This window comes from Chrysoperla carnea, chromosome 3 (assembly GCF_905475395.1).
Source record: "Chrysoperla carnea chromosome 3, inChrCarn1.1, whole genome shotgun sequence".
Lineage (NCBI taxonomy): Eukaryota > Metazoa > Arthropoda > Insecta > Neuroptera > Chrysopidae > Chrysoperla > Chrysoperla carnea.
The window spans coordinates 15,762,991-15,782,132 of record NC_058339.1 but is presented as its reverse complement, the minus strand read 5'-3'; the positions used below and the strand labels follow the sequence as shown (position 1 = coordinate 15,782,132).

Genomic DNA, 19,142 nt, shown 5'->3' with positions numbered 1-19,142 from the left:
ATATTTAGCATATTTAGGTCATTTGCAATTCATATTTTTGCTTCTTGCTTACACGCCACGCCATATGTGTTCTATTTTTTGTCCAACAAAGAATTATCAAAAAAAGGGTTTAGCACGGAAGTGTTATTTTATAAAAGGGATTTTTTTTAAAGGTGTCATCTGTTGTTTATTATTTACGACGTAAAATAAGTCAAAAGTTATTTAATATAATATTTTAAGACAGGGTAGTACTGAAATAATTTCTGGCTCAAAATTACATTTTCACTTGAATCCGAAATTAAATTTAAGCTTTGGTTCTGATTTCAATCGAAATTTATTTATGCAAAATAAGACATGTAAGCAATTTTTTAATGTAAATTCTATTGTGTTTTTCCAAATTTTATAGTACTCTTTTCGGGTCCACTGAATCGAACCATTTGACCAAAACATACCGAATTTTCATATACAGTTTTAAAAAATATATTTTTTCAAGTCCTTCAGAAATTGCGAGAATTTCTCTCATCACGAGAGTAAAGGTGTAAGCAAAAAATAATAACTTCAGAAATATTCGGGTCTGTTCGTGTACTTTCGTTAGTTTAATATAAGTCGTATTAAGTAAATTTAAAAAAAAAAGGTGAAATTAGTTTAAATGAATTTAATTATTTAAATTATTTCTCTGCTCTAATATTTTCACTCTTAAACATCATTCAATAATCACGTAATCAAACTATTTTTAATTAGCAAGTGCATAAAAAATAAATCTATATAAAATTATGTAGAGGTTATGATTTACAAAGTTAAAGAATATTTAAACCGCGAAATATTTGACGCATGTGTAGAACGCGTAAGCAAATCTCTCATTACGCGACTAAAGATTACTAAATAATAAGAATTGTTAATAAGAATCCTATAAGCCTTCCCTGCTTAAAAACTTGAAAAACTTAAAAGGGGAGAAATAACTACAAAAATAACAAACATACAATGTAATACTTAATATTTGACTATTTAATAAATGCGTTCCGGAAGAAATAAATTGAAAAGAATAAAAACCGGATATATGCAAAATTAATGTACAAAATATAAGACACGTCTTGAAAGTGTTGTAGATAAGTTACTTAGTTGTAATTTACTGATTTATTTCAAAATATGAATACGTTACTTTGTAGTTATAATAATCGTCTTTATTTTAATTAATATTTTAAAATTATTTAATAAAATATAATGAGATTATTTCATTATAATTTATTTATATTCTATTTATGTTTAAAAAGAGAAATAAAAACAATTTAATAAATAATATTACTAGAAATGAGGCTTTTAAATTTTGTAAAAACAAAATATATAACATTAAAGTCTCGATTTATAAGTGATTTAATTCATTAAACTTTAAAAATACATGTGCATTAATTAAATTAAACAGTCATGGAGAATTTATATAAAAGAGATTTAAAATAATAAAAAAGATTATTACTGTTGCCATCTGTTGCTATTTTCTTAAAACATTAAGATGGTATGTGTCTATGCTAAGAAATTTGAAAGGTACACATTGAAAGGTGTGTTTCAATGCTAAAATAAAGGGAGAAGAGAAACCTTTGATTTTAATTTTCAATCACGAATTTGTCATAATTTTTTTAGAATGAAGATGGAAAATCGACAAAACGATCTACACTGTCACCCTATTTGATCCGCGGGACAACACCCTTTTTGTTAGTTAAATGTTCAATACATACTTGAAACTTAGTGAGTGGCTTCCTTTTGACGAGTCTACCAAACTCTCTAAGATTTTTTCGAAAGAGCTGCGTTTTCAAATGAGTATGATAACATATTTAAGCTATTGGTCTGAAGAAACGCAGCAGGGAATTTGTGGGACCATATATGTATTGAAAAACAAAAATACTTGAGTACGGCATGTTCGAGATGGTAAACAAGCTCACCGGTGCAGTATTTTTGCCGGACAAAATTTTTTTCTAATTTCATAATAAATTATCTTGTAAATGCGTTTAAACTATAAGTATGTATTCATCGAGAAATAATTCGGCACATTTCGATCACGCTCATTAATAAACGCAGCACTTTCAAATAAATTCGTAGTGAGAAAGTTTGGTAGACTCGCCAAAAAAAGCCACTCACGAACTTTCAAGTATTAATCATTCAGAAAAAAGTGTGCTGTCCTGTGAACTAATGGGCCACAAAAAATAAACAGGAATACATTATTATCTAGAGATAATATGCTTACATTATCATATAAGAGAATCTTCATTGTACAAAATATTTTAGTAACGTGGTTTTATTTAGTCCCAGAATGTTTATAAACGGTAAAAAATTCCAAAAATTTGTTTAGAGTAAGCATATCTAATAAAATATTAGACGTCATTTCATCGTAAATGAAATCAGATCTCATTTCTTAGGAATGAATGATACATATTTCAGATTTAGCGTTTTGATTTGAAACATGCCAAAGGCAACATTTTAATGATGCAAAATTATTGTAATTATTGTGACTAACTAAAAGACACAATATTTCTGTTTTCGATCAATTTTCAGAGAAGAAATATTAAAGAAGTTGCTGAGATATTAATCATTATTTATATAAAATAATTATTGATTTGTTTTCTTTTCATATTCTACGAAATTGATGATGCGGACCATAAAATAAAGAACGAAATCATCTGAACTGCTTGTTCTTTTTTAATTTTTTGGACATTTAGTATAAAATGGAACATAAACAATGTAATAATAATAATAATAATAATGGGGGTTTAACCTCCGTTTTTGTGACGCATGCCTAATCACAGAGGCCACCCACATCATTATTTGTTAATCTTTATTTAATCAATTACAAACATATACAATTACATTTTTGATGTGGGTGGAGTCGGTTACTTCGTTCTTATCCAAGCGACGACAATGTGATCAAATCTGCACTCCCATTAATTATAAATTGTTCACACTGCCGCTGCCTGGTTTCGAACCCGCAACCTAAGTCTAAATAATCCTATGTTCTAAAACTAGCGCCTTAGACCGCTCGGCCATTTAGACTCTACATAAACAATGTATTTTTTTGCCAAAATGAATTATGAATTAAAAATTAAAAAACACTGACCTTAATAGAATTGTAAGTTGAACATCATGGCTAAGTCGATCCAGTGCAGCAGTACCTTCAACTCGAACCGAATTAATTTTATCACGTAATGCTTGTGATGTTCCCACAGCTGGTTGACGTTCACGTAAAATATCCAAAATATTCGGTTGCCTTAAAAATGCAACGACTTTGTCGTTATAGGCAACTGGTATTTCAGGTGTTGTAAGTGATGATGAACTTGTTGGAGGTCTTGGTGGTGGAATTGGAGCCTAAAAACAATTTTCACATAAATAACACAATTGTTTTGCAAATAAAATGAAAGATTTGCTTACCCCAGTATCATCTGTTAAATTAGCAGCAAGCCGTCGTCCCACTGCCGTGCTAAGCACACAAGAAGTTTGACCATGCGCAGGTGGAAAGTGAAGAGGATCAGTTGGCACACGAGGATCCATAAATGTTGTTCGTTTCGTACCATGATCAATGAAGAATTGCTAATGAAAGCGAAAAACCATCACCGTTAGTTATATAAAGTTTTCCCAAAGAAAAATATGTAGATGGAAATATAATAAATGAAGCAATTGAAATAAAAATTTAATCTCACCTTTCCATTTTTATCCAATTTGGTTTCCCAACCTCTTGGTAAATCTCTGAGTGTATCAGCAAATAAATTGACTAGGGTAACTAAATCACGATTGTGTTGGTAACGTTCAAATGTTGATGTATCTCGACGAATTTTCGATATCATATGTTTTAAAGAACCATTACGATTATATAATGCAAGTGCCTCCTAAAAAAATAAAAATATTAAAAGGTTTAGAAGTATTTTCAATTTCAAACAGGTCTCAAAATAAAATATAGAAGGGACGAGTTTAAATTTTGCAAGACATCGAAAGACATCTAAGAAATAGAAGCGCAAAACGTATGTTTTATACGTAAAACAAAAAGCTAGTCATGAACAAGGTGTAAGAATCATGTACAAGGCTAATTCTAATTAGTCCATTTCCGTTTGTCCGCCAGGTTTGCACTCAACAAATTATGACATTTCGTAACTGAATTACAAAAATCATATTTTACTTGAAGAGTTATGAAATAATACTAGCAAAATGTTACAAAATTATTACCTGATTCATATGTAACAAGTTAAAAAAATCTGGTCTTGTTAAAAATTTGACTGAAGGTGACAATTCTTTCATTTCAGTACTAATATTCAATGCATGTTCACCAGAAGATGTAGATGTTGCCGGCAAAATATGATCATCTAATGGTTCTAATAAACGTCTTGATGTAATGGTTCGTCGAATACTTTGATACCTGTAAACAGAATATTTCATCAATAATAGAAAATTAAAAAATGTAAAAAACTATTCTAGGGTTTTAAAATTTTGTTATAAAACTGAATATTCTGAAAGTCTCTGTAGGTACGTACGATTAAATATGACGTTATTATGCTCATATGAAAACTCAATATTTTCGAAAAAAGTCGTAGAGAGAAAGTTTGGTAGACTCGCCAAAACGAAGCCACTTACGAAGTTTCAAAGTTTCAAGTATGTATTGATTATTTAACAAAAACGGTTCTGTTCCACGGCCTATTACTTCGTACAATAAAGTAAAAAGAATAATTTTCTACTTAACAAATTTATTTCGTAATTATCTAAGGGAAAACTTAAAATACTGTAAGAAATAGTGGAAGAGTTTATTGATTAAGTATTTTATCAAAAATTGACTTACCGCCTATCCAACTGTTGTCTCTGTAAATCGTTACTAATTGGACGCTGTCGGACATCACTCATATTACTTGTAGGTCTTTGCCAAGTGGTCGTACGATTTATATGATCAATGTAAAATATCCTTCCATGACTATCCATTCTTGCTTCCCAAGCTACAAACCAAATCGTTAGTTTTATTAATTTTTTTACAATCCATCTTATATCAATCATTAAAATCTTTGTAAACATTTACAAATATAAATTTCACAAATACATCACTTATCAAGTGTTTAAAATGTCGCACGATAATTATACGATTTTAAAATAACGTTACGAAAATTATTTAACCGCCTTCAAAACCATAAATAGAATTTTATTTAAAACGAAAAAAGAATTTTACTAAGTATTAACGGTACGATAATAATGTTCTGAATGGGAAGTTCACTAATTATTTTTATGCCATTTCTAAATGCTAGTGACGAAATGTTTTATTTTAAATGTTTGTTGTGGTTTAAATACAGTAGAGTCCTGTATTCTCACCATCGACAAACCAGTTTAGACTCGAAAAAGTGAAAAATTGAAGCATAAAGTTCTACGTTTTAATTTTAGGATCGAAAAGGGCTAACAATAATTTACCGTAATTTTGTATATCATCTCATAGCGTAAGTTAGGTTAGAGTGGCTGTCCTGGGGTGGGACACACTTAGACCATAGGGTCCATCCCCGGTCACTACTCCATGAACCATTTGGAGCTGTTTAAGAACAGCAGAAGGGCTTTCACGTCGACTGACTTTAGGTCGGAGAGATCGTCAAAGAGAGGCTGGCTCAAGTAAGTCCATCTCCTCATGACAAGAACTGGGCAGTAACAGAGAAGATGAGACATTGTCTCCTCCTCGTCACCACTGTGACAGCTCTTGCAGTAGTCGTGATACACTGCCAGGCCTAAGCGTTCAGCATGCTTGCCGCCGTAAGCGTAAGTAAAACAAGTGGACATTACAAAATATAAAAAACTCCTCGATAAAGGCGATTTTTTATTATAGCTCTCTTTCCAAACTGAACCGATTTTCTTGAAACAAAACATAACTTTTTATTTGTTTTTCAAACAAAAAACAAAAAATTAAAATCGGTTCATCACAACCATTAAGCCATCAAATTTGAACCCTTTTTGCATCGGGTGTTAAAAATAAATTTTTAGATACTAAATCGTATCTTTAACTACGGTATAATAAAAAAAAGACAAAATTTATAAAACTTTATTTAAAGTTTTTCCACCAAGCCCATAAAATGATTTCTTCAATTTTCATGAATTTTCAAGTATGTAAGAAAAAAATAGTGAAAAAAAAATAGTAACACGACTACAAAATGAAATCATCGCATGAAATGATTTAATAAATCTCATTATTTATAAACATTAAATGCTTTAAACATGAGCTTATTTAAAAAAATTAATTAAATTAATGTTCATTCCCCCTTATGATTTTAATTATCATTAATTACATTTTTTTATTTACATTATATAAATAAAATGTTGGTGTAACTTACATGGCGGGAGTGGTTCTTCATGTTCTGCATCGATCAATGTCGAATGTCCACGATTATTTCGTTGTTCTGGTATTGATGGTAATCTAGTACTTGGTATATGTCTTAATGGTAGTAATACACCAGAAGTACTTGATGCAGCTGCTGCCGTAGCCGCTGCTTCACTAGGTAAGGAAAATTCTGGTCTTAAATCACGTGTTCTAATATCTAAAACTGGCCGAGCAATATCATTTGATCGTAAATCAGGTGATCTTGTATCGATATTCATTAATGGTAATCCACGACTACTGCAAGTATCAACAGAATCCACATGATTTGTTGTATCACTAGGTGACTTCTTTAATTGGATTATTTCATTTGGTGATAAGCTTAATTTTGATGGTAAAATTACATGATCTGGGATTCCACCACCATTCGTTTCATCGTTTCGACTATCACCGGTCGCCCAACCATCTAACGTATCAATTGATCGAATATCAGCATGTCGAATTTCTGGTGATGTAACAATTTCTTGTCCTTCAATTTTGAAATCTGGTGTTGTTTGACGATCATATGATTTTAAGTTTGGTGGTCGCATTAGATCCATTGGATTGCCACGCATTCGTCGGGCATGATGTGTTGGCGTTGGTGGACATATTGGTGATTGTTGACCTTAATGAAAGAAAATTAAGATCAAAACAACAGTCTTCAAAATAAAATTGTTATCAGAGGTTTTATTTCAGGTAGAAAAGCAGTATCGAGGATGGGTCAAAGTTAACCAACATATTTTTTTTTTTTTTATTTATTCAAAAGATCGTTCTCTTAACTAAGAGGAAAAAATTATAATTAATTAAATTAAGCAAAAATGCATGGGCTCTTCTGATTGTCTTTGTTCAATTTTACCGGAAATGGTTTATGTATGCAAAATTGGCTCAGTTAATCTATGGCAAAAACATTTTGATGTATTAAATAGTACTAAAAACGAATTTTTGTTAAATTTCAACATGGTTTTCCGTACAGTTTTTTTAAATTATTGTGTGGCTACTACTAAAATTATTTTGAAATATTGCGCTATCACACACACACTTGACATTTTAGGTTATTAATTACCAGTTATATATTAATACCAACTTAAAAATTTTGAGAAAATTGTTACTGCTTGATACTACTCAAATTAATAGGGTATTATCGCTAGTCAAAAATAAATCATGAAATTTGAAAAAAGTTAAAATTTATGTAAAAATATACTTAAATATTCTGATTTCGAGTCATAAAAGCACATTTTTCTTTTATAATATTAAAATTAAAAATCGTAATTTTTAAACTGTAGGTATATCACGTGACCTAAAACGCGAGTAAGCCCTGCTATGATGTCATAGCGGTATGAGTCATAGACCATCAGTTAGTTTAGTGTAGACAGTTGGGTATAATATATACATAGATAATTATTTACATTTATATTATAATCAGATGTCTATAATAATCTGTCAACCGAATAAATGACATAACAAGGAAATTTCTACTAATTGACTTACGAACTACAGTTGTGGATGATATAAAATACATTATATGTTCTAAGGTTTTTCTTTGTTTATAGTATAAACTTTATACCATGGAGTTAGATGTTTCCCTCGCAAACCCTCTTCAACCATAAAAATGACACCTATAGTTTCCTGAAGTCACGAATCGTTCATAATTTTAAGGTGTTTTTTGTACCGATACAGTCAATGCAAAATGTCGATCCAATCAATACAATATATATTTAATGACGGAATCTTGTGGTATTGCAAATTGACAAAATAAAAGCTTTTCCCACTTTTTATTTATGGAAAAAAGGACAAGGAATTATTTTTTAGAATACATGCAAAAGAAAAAGTAAATTTTATTTTATTACATTTACCTGTTACTCGCGTTAATGCTCTTGGATGTGGCCGAATTGGTGTTCCATCATTTTCTTGCTTTAAACTCTGTGTTCGCTTCAATGCTACATGTACTGGAGTTTGTACTTTTTCTGAAGCATTCGAAAGGGCCCGATTTAATGGTGAACGATGTAATGGTGTATTTTTTGATGACGAAGAGGCTGTATTTTGATCTGGTGTGGAATTTTCTTCGGTTTCAGTCACAACAGACGTTTCTGTTGATATTTTTGGTGATAATTGTCTTGATAAAGGCCTGTGTGGATTAACATCGTCAGTCGTTTCCACTGACTTACTACTTAAAGAATTTTCTAATGAGTCTAACATTTCTTGACTAGGTAACGACTTATTAAATGATTCTTTAGCTGATTTTGCTAAAACTGTTGTGATATAATTATCACAACCGATTGTTTTTGATCGTACATGCCTTGGGGTGTTTTGATTACTTAATAATTTCTTTTTAGGTGTGGGAAATGATTCTGATAAACTACCATCGGTTTCTGGTGTAGCCAAAGGTGCTGCTATTGAATTGGTAATAAGGAACATTTCTGGTCCGACTTTTGTTAATTGTTCGTCAATATCAATCATTTCAAAGCCAAATGTATCCTCTGGTTTTTGATTTGTGCTTGTTTTTTTAGGCTTTTGATGTCGAGGAACAACTGGAGGAACTGGAAAAGCGTGTGAACGTTCTAATGGTCTATGTAATGAAGCTCGTGGGGGTAAAGGAGGTGCAATATCTAAACTATAGGAATCATCACCGTCTGAATTATCCTGTAATGGATATACAGAACCGTAACTTTTATCTATTTCTTTGGTATTTGACATCCAGATTGGTATATATTCACCGCCAGGTGATTTTAAGTTACCATTATGACGTATTTTTTTCTTTGTACCATTTGATGTGCTACAACAACTATCCGTTGTATCTGAGTCATTCTTTATTTTTGATTTTTTTCGTACACCTGCAAATGGTTTATCGTCTTCAGGAGTTTTTAATAATAATGGATTTGTATTATCAGCTAATTCATTTTTTAATTCAATTTCTTCGCTATTATTTTCAATTGTTTCATGTAAATTTTCTATAGATTTCACTTTATTTTCTATAATTTTTTCTGTATCTAAAAATGCTGTATTATCTATTCCTAATAATTTATTTTCACTTTGCATTTTTGTTGAGCATATTTTTTCTGGGCTGATTTTACCATTTTTGATTTTAACAAATTTCCTTGGTTTATTTACTAAATGAGCAATATCTTCTATTTCATCTTTTGGCTCTTTTATAATGAGCGGTTGTGTTTGAGCAAGACATGATAAATTTGCACCACTGTAATAACGGAAACATAATAATTTATTGCAACCTATAACAAAAGAATAAGATCATTTTATTAAATTTATTTCCCTTTGTTTTTGGTTATACCGGATGTGTTACGTAAAGTGTTTATAAAAACAAAAGTCAAAGTATTAAGCATAATAATGAAATAAAGGAAAATTATTATTAATTATTCGTAATTTTTGACCTATACTCTCTATGTCAACAAAAAAAACGCACGCCTTTATCACAGAGTATAAACAGGGTGGATCATTTTAATTTATTAAGGCAAATAGTTCGATTTGTAGTTAACCAATCAAAAAATAACTTTAAAAAAAGTTGCAGAGATTATTGGGGGACATCATGTTCTAACATCAGATTGGACCTAGTTTTACGGGTTGCTCTAATAGCCAATTTAGATTAGATAGAAAAATAATTATATCAACTTTGCCGAGCTGATAATGGTTTTACGTTAGAAATAGTAATTAGAATGACATTAAAAAGTCGTTCACGAAAGTTCTTACAGTTAAGGTATATCCAGTATGAAAGCTCTTGTCGACAGATTTGGCTTACTTTTTTCACAGACTCAGAATAATGTTAGCTGTGAAACCCCGAAGTTGCAGAATTTTTGGTCGTTTAGATCAACTGCAAAGTTCGCGATTTCGAGGATCAAAGCATGTAAAAATATATTTTCGAAAAAGTTTGTCGTTAAAATTTCAAATAAAATTTATCACAATAAGACCGACAGTTTCACAGATAAATTTCCGTAATATTTAACTTAACACACCCTGTATAACAATAATATAATTATTAAAAAAATTGAAATTTTTACCTGAATGTGTAAAATGTGGTTGTTGTAAGTCCAAGAGCCACATGGTACTTCCTTTACAAGATGTGTTTATTGGTAAGTCTTGACGATCTATGCAATCTGCTACGTCTTGTGTATCTGAAAATAACAATTACAAGAATTATTATTCTATTCTAATTATTAATAAAACATACATTTAATAATTACATATTTGAAACATCTCTCAAATTATAAATGAAGATTTATTAATTTTTTTAATATTTCATTGAATAAGAATAATGAAAATAAGTTTGAAAAGTCAATTAACTAGTTGTACAATGAACAATTGTGTATATGTGAGATAAGATAAGAAATTATCAATATTTCAGTTTAAAATAATACCATTTTCATTAATAAAAATATACGTAAAACTATATTTAAAATTAAAAAAAAAAAAGATAATTTTTTTATCTTGAAAGCATTTATTATTATAAAAGCTAAGTGTTTTCATTTATTTATAATAGCTTTGTTCTTTTGATATTATTATTTTTAAAACAATTGATTGAATTAGTTGTGAGCAAAGTAGGTAGAAGGGACAATTAAATCGATCGCAGCGCTGCTCTTTTATGAAATTTTCAATGAATCACACGTTTTATTTAAAATATGACTATTTTTCAATGGTTTACACGTAATTGGTCGTCAGCCTTTCATTATCTTGATATTTTTGTATTTTTAGTTTTTTTTCTATTTGAATCGATCGCATCGCTACTCTTTTATGTTAAAATGTGACTATTTTTCAATGGTTTACATGTAATTGGCAGTCAGTCTTTTATTATCTTGATACTTTTGTATTTTTAGTTTTTTTTTCTATGATGTTAATTAAAAATTAAAATTAAGTGATAAAGAGAATGAATTAATAATACCATATAAACCGTCAAAGACTTTGATTACGTTTACGTTTGAAGGAAAATAATGCTATTATCTTATTGCTAGGATTGACATCCTATATACCCAGTTTTTCCATAATACAAACTTAAATAAATATCCTTCAAAATATTTGAAAATAAAAGCTGCGACTTAATAAGCCGGAAAATGTGGAAAAGCTTCGATTTCAAAAATTTTTGTTTGTACGTGTTCCTTAAACCTTCAGGAACATTCATCACCACTAACTTCTGCATTACTATAAAAAAAAAAAAATTAGGCTAGTTTTCCCATCGCTAAAGCACCCCAAATAATAACAGTAAGAAAAAAAATTTACAAATTCTAAATGTCACTTCGGAAATCTTCTCACGGGGGTTTTCGAGGTCGTTGATTACAAATTCTAGGTCAAAAATCAACTGAGGATATTTACAACTCCATTAAAACCATTCCAAGAAGAACTGTTTTTAGTTAGTTGAATAAGTTTTTCATCTTTTAAGAATATTAAAAGTATGATATAGATATTCAATCGTAATGAATAGCCATCATTGCAGTTTACAGATAATCTAATAACATAATATTAAAGGTCAGTGATTGATTCATTACAAAACATCTGATATGTTTTATTATGAATAACATTGATTATTCATTGAATTTATTTTTACTGTACAGTGTACAGTGTTGTACGAACACTGTTAATCAGTAATCAAATAACACGACTTAAATATTATATTACACTTAATATATCATTAACCAAGTAACAAGTACAACAAGGTTGTCTCTGTACTTAGACTTACATATTATACCTCTATATAAATATCATACGCTATTATGTAATAAAGAGCTTACATGTGTTCAATGAAAAAATCGATATTGATTAGAATTTTCATCCATTTTATACGATTCGGTTTCTAGTGATCTCAAAAAATGTCTTTATTAAATTTATAAATAACAGTTATATCAGTCAGTCAGTTAAATGTGAGAACGGAGCTGGTCAGTCAGCCTATATGTATGTAAAGTTCGTTCAAATCAAAGTGGCACCGAGCAAGAAAGAGTGTATGAAGTATATGTATGTGTTCTCATATCTACACTCTCTCTTGCTCGGTGTCACTTTGGTTTGAACGAACTCTACAATAAATAAAGAAAGATGCAATTTTCATTTATTAAACTTGAAATTGATGAAGGAATAAGGAAGATATATAGATAGGACAGAAAAGAACTTGCTAGAGTAATAATATATAAGATAGAGGTTCTGTGGCGTTTATAGCAGATTTTTTAACATATCATGTATAGTCGATTTAAAGTAACAACAATCAATGTATTATTATTATTATTATATTTTTATCAAATCATGTAATCAAATATTATTTTCGAAAGAAAATACCTATTAACAAATTAAACTAAAATTACAAAATAAAGTTGCAGTGTTTGTTGGGGAACTTCATGTTCTGGCATCAGATTGGACCTAGTTCTCCGGTTTTCCGATTTTTTGGTTGCTTAACTAAAAAAACAGCTATTAGCTATAAAAGATTAAAATGTTCCACTCTGTATTTTCTATAATTGGGTAAATTTATTTGTATATTTCCAAATCTGTATGATAAGATCAAACAAAAATATATAACTTTCTACTCCATTGCCATATAATTATTAGACCCTTTCCGATAATAATATTTACGACGTTGTAAAAACATTCTTTTACGATTTGGGATTATTAACACAGTTATAAAAATATAAACTTCTTGAATTACACATATTTATATTATAATCATTATTATTATTATTATTAATATTTTTATGATAAAATTGGTAATAATTCAAAAAAAATAAAAAAATTTAAAAAAAACAATAAATTCACCGGATGTGTATTAATATTAAATTTGAAATGTATGTTTATTACTACAGATACCGTTGGGCGTAGATTGATATGCATTTTATGACATTTTTATAGATTTTTTTAAAAAAATGCATCGGAGATTAAAATCAAATAAAAATGGTTTTAATTTTAAATGTGTGGATTATTTGGAACGGTTGCAAGTAAATTGGGTACTTTTTTTCATGTAATAAAATCTAGCAGAGGATTAACGATAATTATAACTCGTCAATACTCGTGTTGTGGGCATTTTGATCACTCTCGATTTAAAACATGAAAAACTCACAAGATAATTCTGGATTTATCTCTAAGTGCCTGCAGCTCATAATATATGCATTAATGTATACAAATAATTGCATGTATGTTTATATTTTTAAAAGGAATATAAAAAAAATTCTTTTAAATTTATTGCCATTCGAAATAGTTTTACGATAATAATGGATATAAAGCAGCACAAGTTCCGGTCTAAAAATAAAAATCCACACGTCTTGATAAAAACAAACACATAATAAATATATCTTACATTTATATTTTAACAAGGAAGGTTCTCAAACAAAGTTTTGACAAAAAAAATTTTACTAAAATAATAAACAATATTTTACCGATATTTAGTTAAGCTGACAAATATCTTACGACCGCACGTTTTTAACACAATAGAATATTTAAATGTTTTAGGCCGAGAATACACCAACTTTTAAGTATGGTGTATGTACTTCCCCTTCTCAGTTCTCGGGTGTAGTTACATCCTAAATAACAGAAATCGGCAACAGCAAAAAATTTCTTTTTGAAACAGATGATCGATTTAAATTTGTAAACATCAAAATTTTCGACTGAAAAATCTTAGCGAGCCCAAGTCTAAGTAAGGCATGTCGAAGGTTTTTACTAAGGCTTTAAAATTTTTGAAGGGTTAAAAATTGCGAAAAACTTTTCATGAAGAAATTATCTATTTTGTTTATATATAAATATAATACAAAAATAATAACTTCCAATGACTGTTACATCATTAATATTAAGTTATTTAAAATAACAATGTAATTATATTTGAAACATATAATTAGTTTAAATAACTTTAGAAATAAATATTTTATTGTACAGATTTGACAACATTTTTAGAGGTATGTTTGTTTTAACACGTTTAAAATAGTATACCAACAAGCCCAGCTACTTAACTAAATATGTCATCATCATTTAATAACGTTTTTGTTAAATTACTTTACGAAAGACTTTATTATAACAATAAAAAGGTATTTAACAATGCAATCATTTCATAATTGACCAAAAAAAAGTATGTATGTGATATTGGGAACTGCTATTGTTTGTACAGTTTAAACGTTTTGTTAATTAAAGCAACAAATTTTCAACAAAAAATGTATTTTTAATTTTTTTTGTAATCATAATTTTATCATTTAAATTTATAAACACAAGTGATTGTTTTTTTAGACTATAACTGTGATGGACAAATCTTTATAACTGAAAAAAGGTCTATGATTTTACAAAATTGGAATTAAAATTAGAAGATAATATTTATGGCGTAGCAAATTATGATTACATTCCTATAACCGTGCTAGTTCAACCCAAGTAGTAAACCAATCAATAAGTTGATTTATCACCGACAAAAGATGACTTATTTGTCAAATTTTTAAATAAAACTCTTTTGAGTTGAAACAAAATGGGTAAATTTCTACGCAATTAGAATTGAAATAGTATATTATCACATCCAGGGATAATGAATATAAGATCCGAAACATTCTTTACTTGCTCCCGTGATGTTTATACTATTTTTCTGCTCAACGAAGGCGGATAACGGGAACTTCGTTCAGCACAGCGGGACGAAAGTTGAAAATTTCCGCTCTGAGGGGAGAAAAATGAATTTTCTCCATTATCCAATTAATAATAGTGCAAATATGTGAAAAAAAATTTTTTTGGTAGAGTTTTTCCATTTTTAAATCGATAAATAAACTACAAAAGTTGTTCATTACATTGTATGGAAAAATGAAAATCGCGAAATTGATTTTAAAACAAAAATTTACAATTTTTTAACATCAAAGTCTTACTGCTTTTCAACGCAGAATGAAATATTATTTCCGGAAAATTTTGATGCAATAAGTACGAAAAATTTCTTCGAAAAAGCGAATCGATTGGAAATGTTATGCTTAACATCTTTTATTCAAAGTATTTTTTTCTTAAAATGCACAGTTTTTAGAAAAATTAAAAAAAAAAAAACCATCAAAAACACGAAAATTGGACATTGATGTAGATTTTTCACAAAATATGAAAGATAAGAAATAGTTTTAAATTGGAAATTTACACCCAATACCTATGGACTGACCTGATTTTTCTATAAAATGCATAGTTTTCGCAAAAAATTGGGGAAAACGTGAAAAATCGTTCATTTTTCCGAAATCAGCAGGTAAAAAGTCTAAAATTGGCATAAGTGGCATTGCTTCAGCCAAGACTTCAGTATATTTCACCTAATTTGATGAGAGTATATAGAAACCCATTGTATTTTGTATAAACGAAGTAAATACTCGTAGATCTTGGTCAGATTTGGAAGGCGAAGGTTGCTTTTATTGTGGAGATAATAAAGGAGAAGCAAACCCGTGGTTTTTAGTTTATTGGATAGTAAATAAGAATGTTTAAAGTATAAAAAGATAAAACGATTCTTAAAAGTTTTATTTCAGGGTAGAATTATTCTTTGACAATATATGGGGTTCATTTTAATAACTTCACGTCAATTTTAAAAATAACCATCGATAATACAAAACACGGATCTTAACTATTTTTGTTCAAAAAAAAAATCTGTTATTATCATAGAATATAACGTATTATATAATACAAACAAATTTAAAATGAATAAAACTATATCCGGTCTGGTCTACGAAAACCGGATGTAGAACGGAAATACCATACTAACAAACATATCACTGATACTATTTTTAATATTTACATAATTCATTAATTAAAAATAGAACGAAAAAAAAAACCTTTTATAAAAATTCATTCATGTTTTTCTTATCAACAAATACGATAAAAAAACTGAATGCATTACTTATTTCTATAAAAAAAAATTTTTTTTTGATAATTGATTATTTGTTCTGTGATGACTAATTAGTATTCTGAATAATTGTTATATATATATGTAGTTAGAGCCGTTATCTAATTGTTTATAATTGTGTGCGGTGGTTTTATATTTCATGTTATGATAATGGCTTTTATTGGAAAGAGATTCAGTTTCCTTCCTTCCGATTTGAAATATTACGGAAATTTGGTAATGAATCATTTACTCTATATTTATGATTTTTATACCATGTGTATATGAAATATATCATAGTATATTAAGTTTACTCAAGTTTGTACCGCTTAAAAATATTGATTCTACCAACAAAATTTTGGTACAGGTGTTCATCAAATCACGTAATTAGTCCATTTTCGGTTGTCTGCCTGTCATCTGTCCGTCTGTCATCGCGATTACTCAAAAATGAAAAGAGATATCAAGCTGAAATTTTTACAGCGTGTCAAGGACGTAAAAAGTGATGTCAAGTTCCTAAATGAGCAACATAGGTTAATTGGGTCTTGGGTCTTCCGTAGGACCCATCTAGTAAACCGTTAGACATAATAAATATAACAAAAGTTTAAATATAAAAAATGTTCCTTATAAAAAAAATTTTGATAAAAAACACTTTTTAAAGGAAAAGCTTTTATTGTACTAAAAAGTAAAAAATAATTTTATCTACAAATCACTCATATCCGACTATTTGTAAAAGCTTGAGGCGATTAATTTAAAATATCAAAAATGAATCGGAACGCCACATCTACTCCACATGCCTAATTTCTTTTCGATTCATCCTTGAAATTAAACGCCTCAAGCTTTTGAAAATAGTCGGGTATGAGTGAATAATAGATAAAATTTGTTTCTAATTTTTAGTACAATAAAAGCTTTTCCCTTAAAAAGTATTTTTTTATTAAAATTTTTAATTTAAGACTAAAAAAATGTATTTATATAAAATATGGTGAAAGCGATGAGAAAATCAGGACGGTGCAACCCTATCATGCATTTTCATCCAAACTAAATGTGCATGCAAAATTTCAGCTCAATCGGTTGATATCTATTTCAAAATTGAGTTCAAAGAATCCACCGTTATCCTTACATACATTGCTTTTTTTTAAGTTAAATAAAAGCTTTTAATAAAGAACTTTTGTTTGAAACATTTTTTCGTAAACATCACAGTTTACCCGCGAGGGCACAAATTAGGTGGGGCGTAAACTAAAAATCCTGTGGAGCTTATAAACAATTATAATTCACGTACTCAATGCCGCGAGTTGAGCCTAGCAAAATAATATAAAAACCGTTTAGGATATATATATCTAAAACAGCTTAATTACATAATTTTTATATTTAAAAAAAATATTATTTTATAAAAAGTTATTAAAAATCCATTAAAAATTGAATTAAACTAATGTTTTATTATAGAATTTTTTCTACTCTTTTGATTGAAATAAAGAATTTTGTGGTGATTAAAAATGATTAAAAAATATTCATTATCAAAAGAATTTTTATACTGTATAATTAAATTAAACAATGGATCAAGAATTTAGGATGTGACCATATATTGGACACATACAAGAAGATTAATGCATTTATCTACACTCGTGATCAAAAAAGGATTTATTAATGATTTTTAAAATTACAGAACATAAAAGACATACATTTTTTAACAAATTAAAAATTTTATAAGTATTATTAACTTGGAACTAGATACTTATGTGTGACTATGAAAGCTTGAGGCGCTCAAGTTGAAATATTGAAGAAATTTGAATTATATTGTATTTATTGTTTGACCCTTCGTTGACTCCTTCCCCTTTCTTTAACGTGTGACGTTATTTTTGGATGGTCCCGTAGGAAAATATTATTTTCAAGATTAACAAAAACCAATCAATATTCAACATTTCCACTTGTATACATATTTTCTTCACAGCACCTCCACCATATGTCTTTGATGAGAAAGTTTTCTTTTCTTAAAATACTTTTATCTTAATCTATCTATCAAGCAGTTATATTAAGCTATTCCGTGTTTTTAGCTTAACTGAAGAGCTTCATTTATTTATTTTTATTTCATTGCAAAATTTACAAGTCAATACTAGTTGGTTTTGTTGCTTGAAGAAGCTTCAACCATTAGCCACCTAGTCACCACCAGTGCTGTAATGAAGATACAGCACTTAACAGAGTATACATGTTCATTTTACGAAAGCGCTGATCTCTTTTTATGAAGGAAATTTTATACTTTAGACTTAACGGTATGCAAAAATTACAGTAACAGGCAAAATCTAAAATGTTTTATTCAAAATGATCCGCAAGTACTTTTTAAATATATTCGATTTTTTTTGTTCATGACTGTATTCTGGAATGAATAATTCGTTAAAAAATTACTGGAATTTTGAAAAACATATTTTGTCGAACGTTATTTATAAAATAAATAAATATTTAAAATTAACAATTTTTTTTAAATATTTTGTTGATATAATTATCAACATTCATTAACAGAAACAATTAGTTAAATTCCATCATACATCCTTTAAAAAATTAATTTATTTTTAATAAACGTTAAAATAGCAAAACGAATGTTTTGATTGGAGTATCGGAAGACTTATAAAGGTCTGATTTGGAGGTAACACTTGAGAAAGTTTTTGTTGATACATATTCCCTTCCCAATGGCCAACATTATTTTGAATCAATCGAACACCAATTTTTGAGTGGATATTTGCCCAGCTTTCGCTTAAAATGTCATTAAGGAAAACTCGCAACTAATTTAAAAGGCACTCCGAGTTAAAGGCACTAAAATCAAGTCTGATCGTTTCGTTTGTATAGCTTCTATACAAATGAACCGATTTTGATTTTTTGTTTTAACGGTAATTTAATGGAGACAAATTATGAATGAAAAAAATAAAATAATAAATTTAATTCGTTCAATAATAATATAATTGAAATGTTTTCGAATATTTCCAATATTTTCATCTCATATTCATATATTTGCAGATGTGTGTATGCTGTACTCTCCAA

At 28.7% G+C, this 19,142-nt stretch overlaps 1 protein-coding gene across 2 annotated transcripts in view; it reads right to left on the bottom strand.

The window, feature by feature from the left end:
• The window catches only part of LOC123296997 (E3 ubiquitin-protein ligase HECW2), a 179,230-nt gene that overhangs the window by 51,936 nt on the left and 108,152 nt on the right, over positions 1-19,142 (bottom strand). Inside the window, exons 1-9 of one of the 2 annotated variants that reach the window (XM_044878746.1) lie at positions 10,525-10,572; positions 10,342-10,455; positions 8,185-9,558; positions 6,309-6,956; positions 4,790-4,940; positions 4,183-4,372; positions 3,663-3,848; positions 3,394-3,552; positions 3,083-3,330 (exon numbers count right to left, since the gene is read on the bottom strand). In XM_044878746.1, coding sequence (XP_044734681.1) covers positions 3,083-3,330; positions 3,394-3,552; positions 3,663-3,848; positions 4,183-4,372; positions 4,790-4,940; positions 6,309-6,956; positions 8,185-9,558; positions 10,342-10,455; positions 10,525-10,537 — 3,083 coding nt within the window. In that variant the 5' untranslated portion in view covers positions 10,538-10,572. Of the gene's footprint in view, positions 1-3,082; positions 3,331-3,393; positions 3,553-3,662; positions 3,849-4,182; positions 4,373-4,789; positions 4,941-6,308; positions 6,957-8,184; positions 9,559-10,341; positions 10,456-10,524; positions 10,573-19,142 lie in introns of those variants that run through there. The other variant, XM_044878745.1, reaches the window with a different exon arrangement.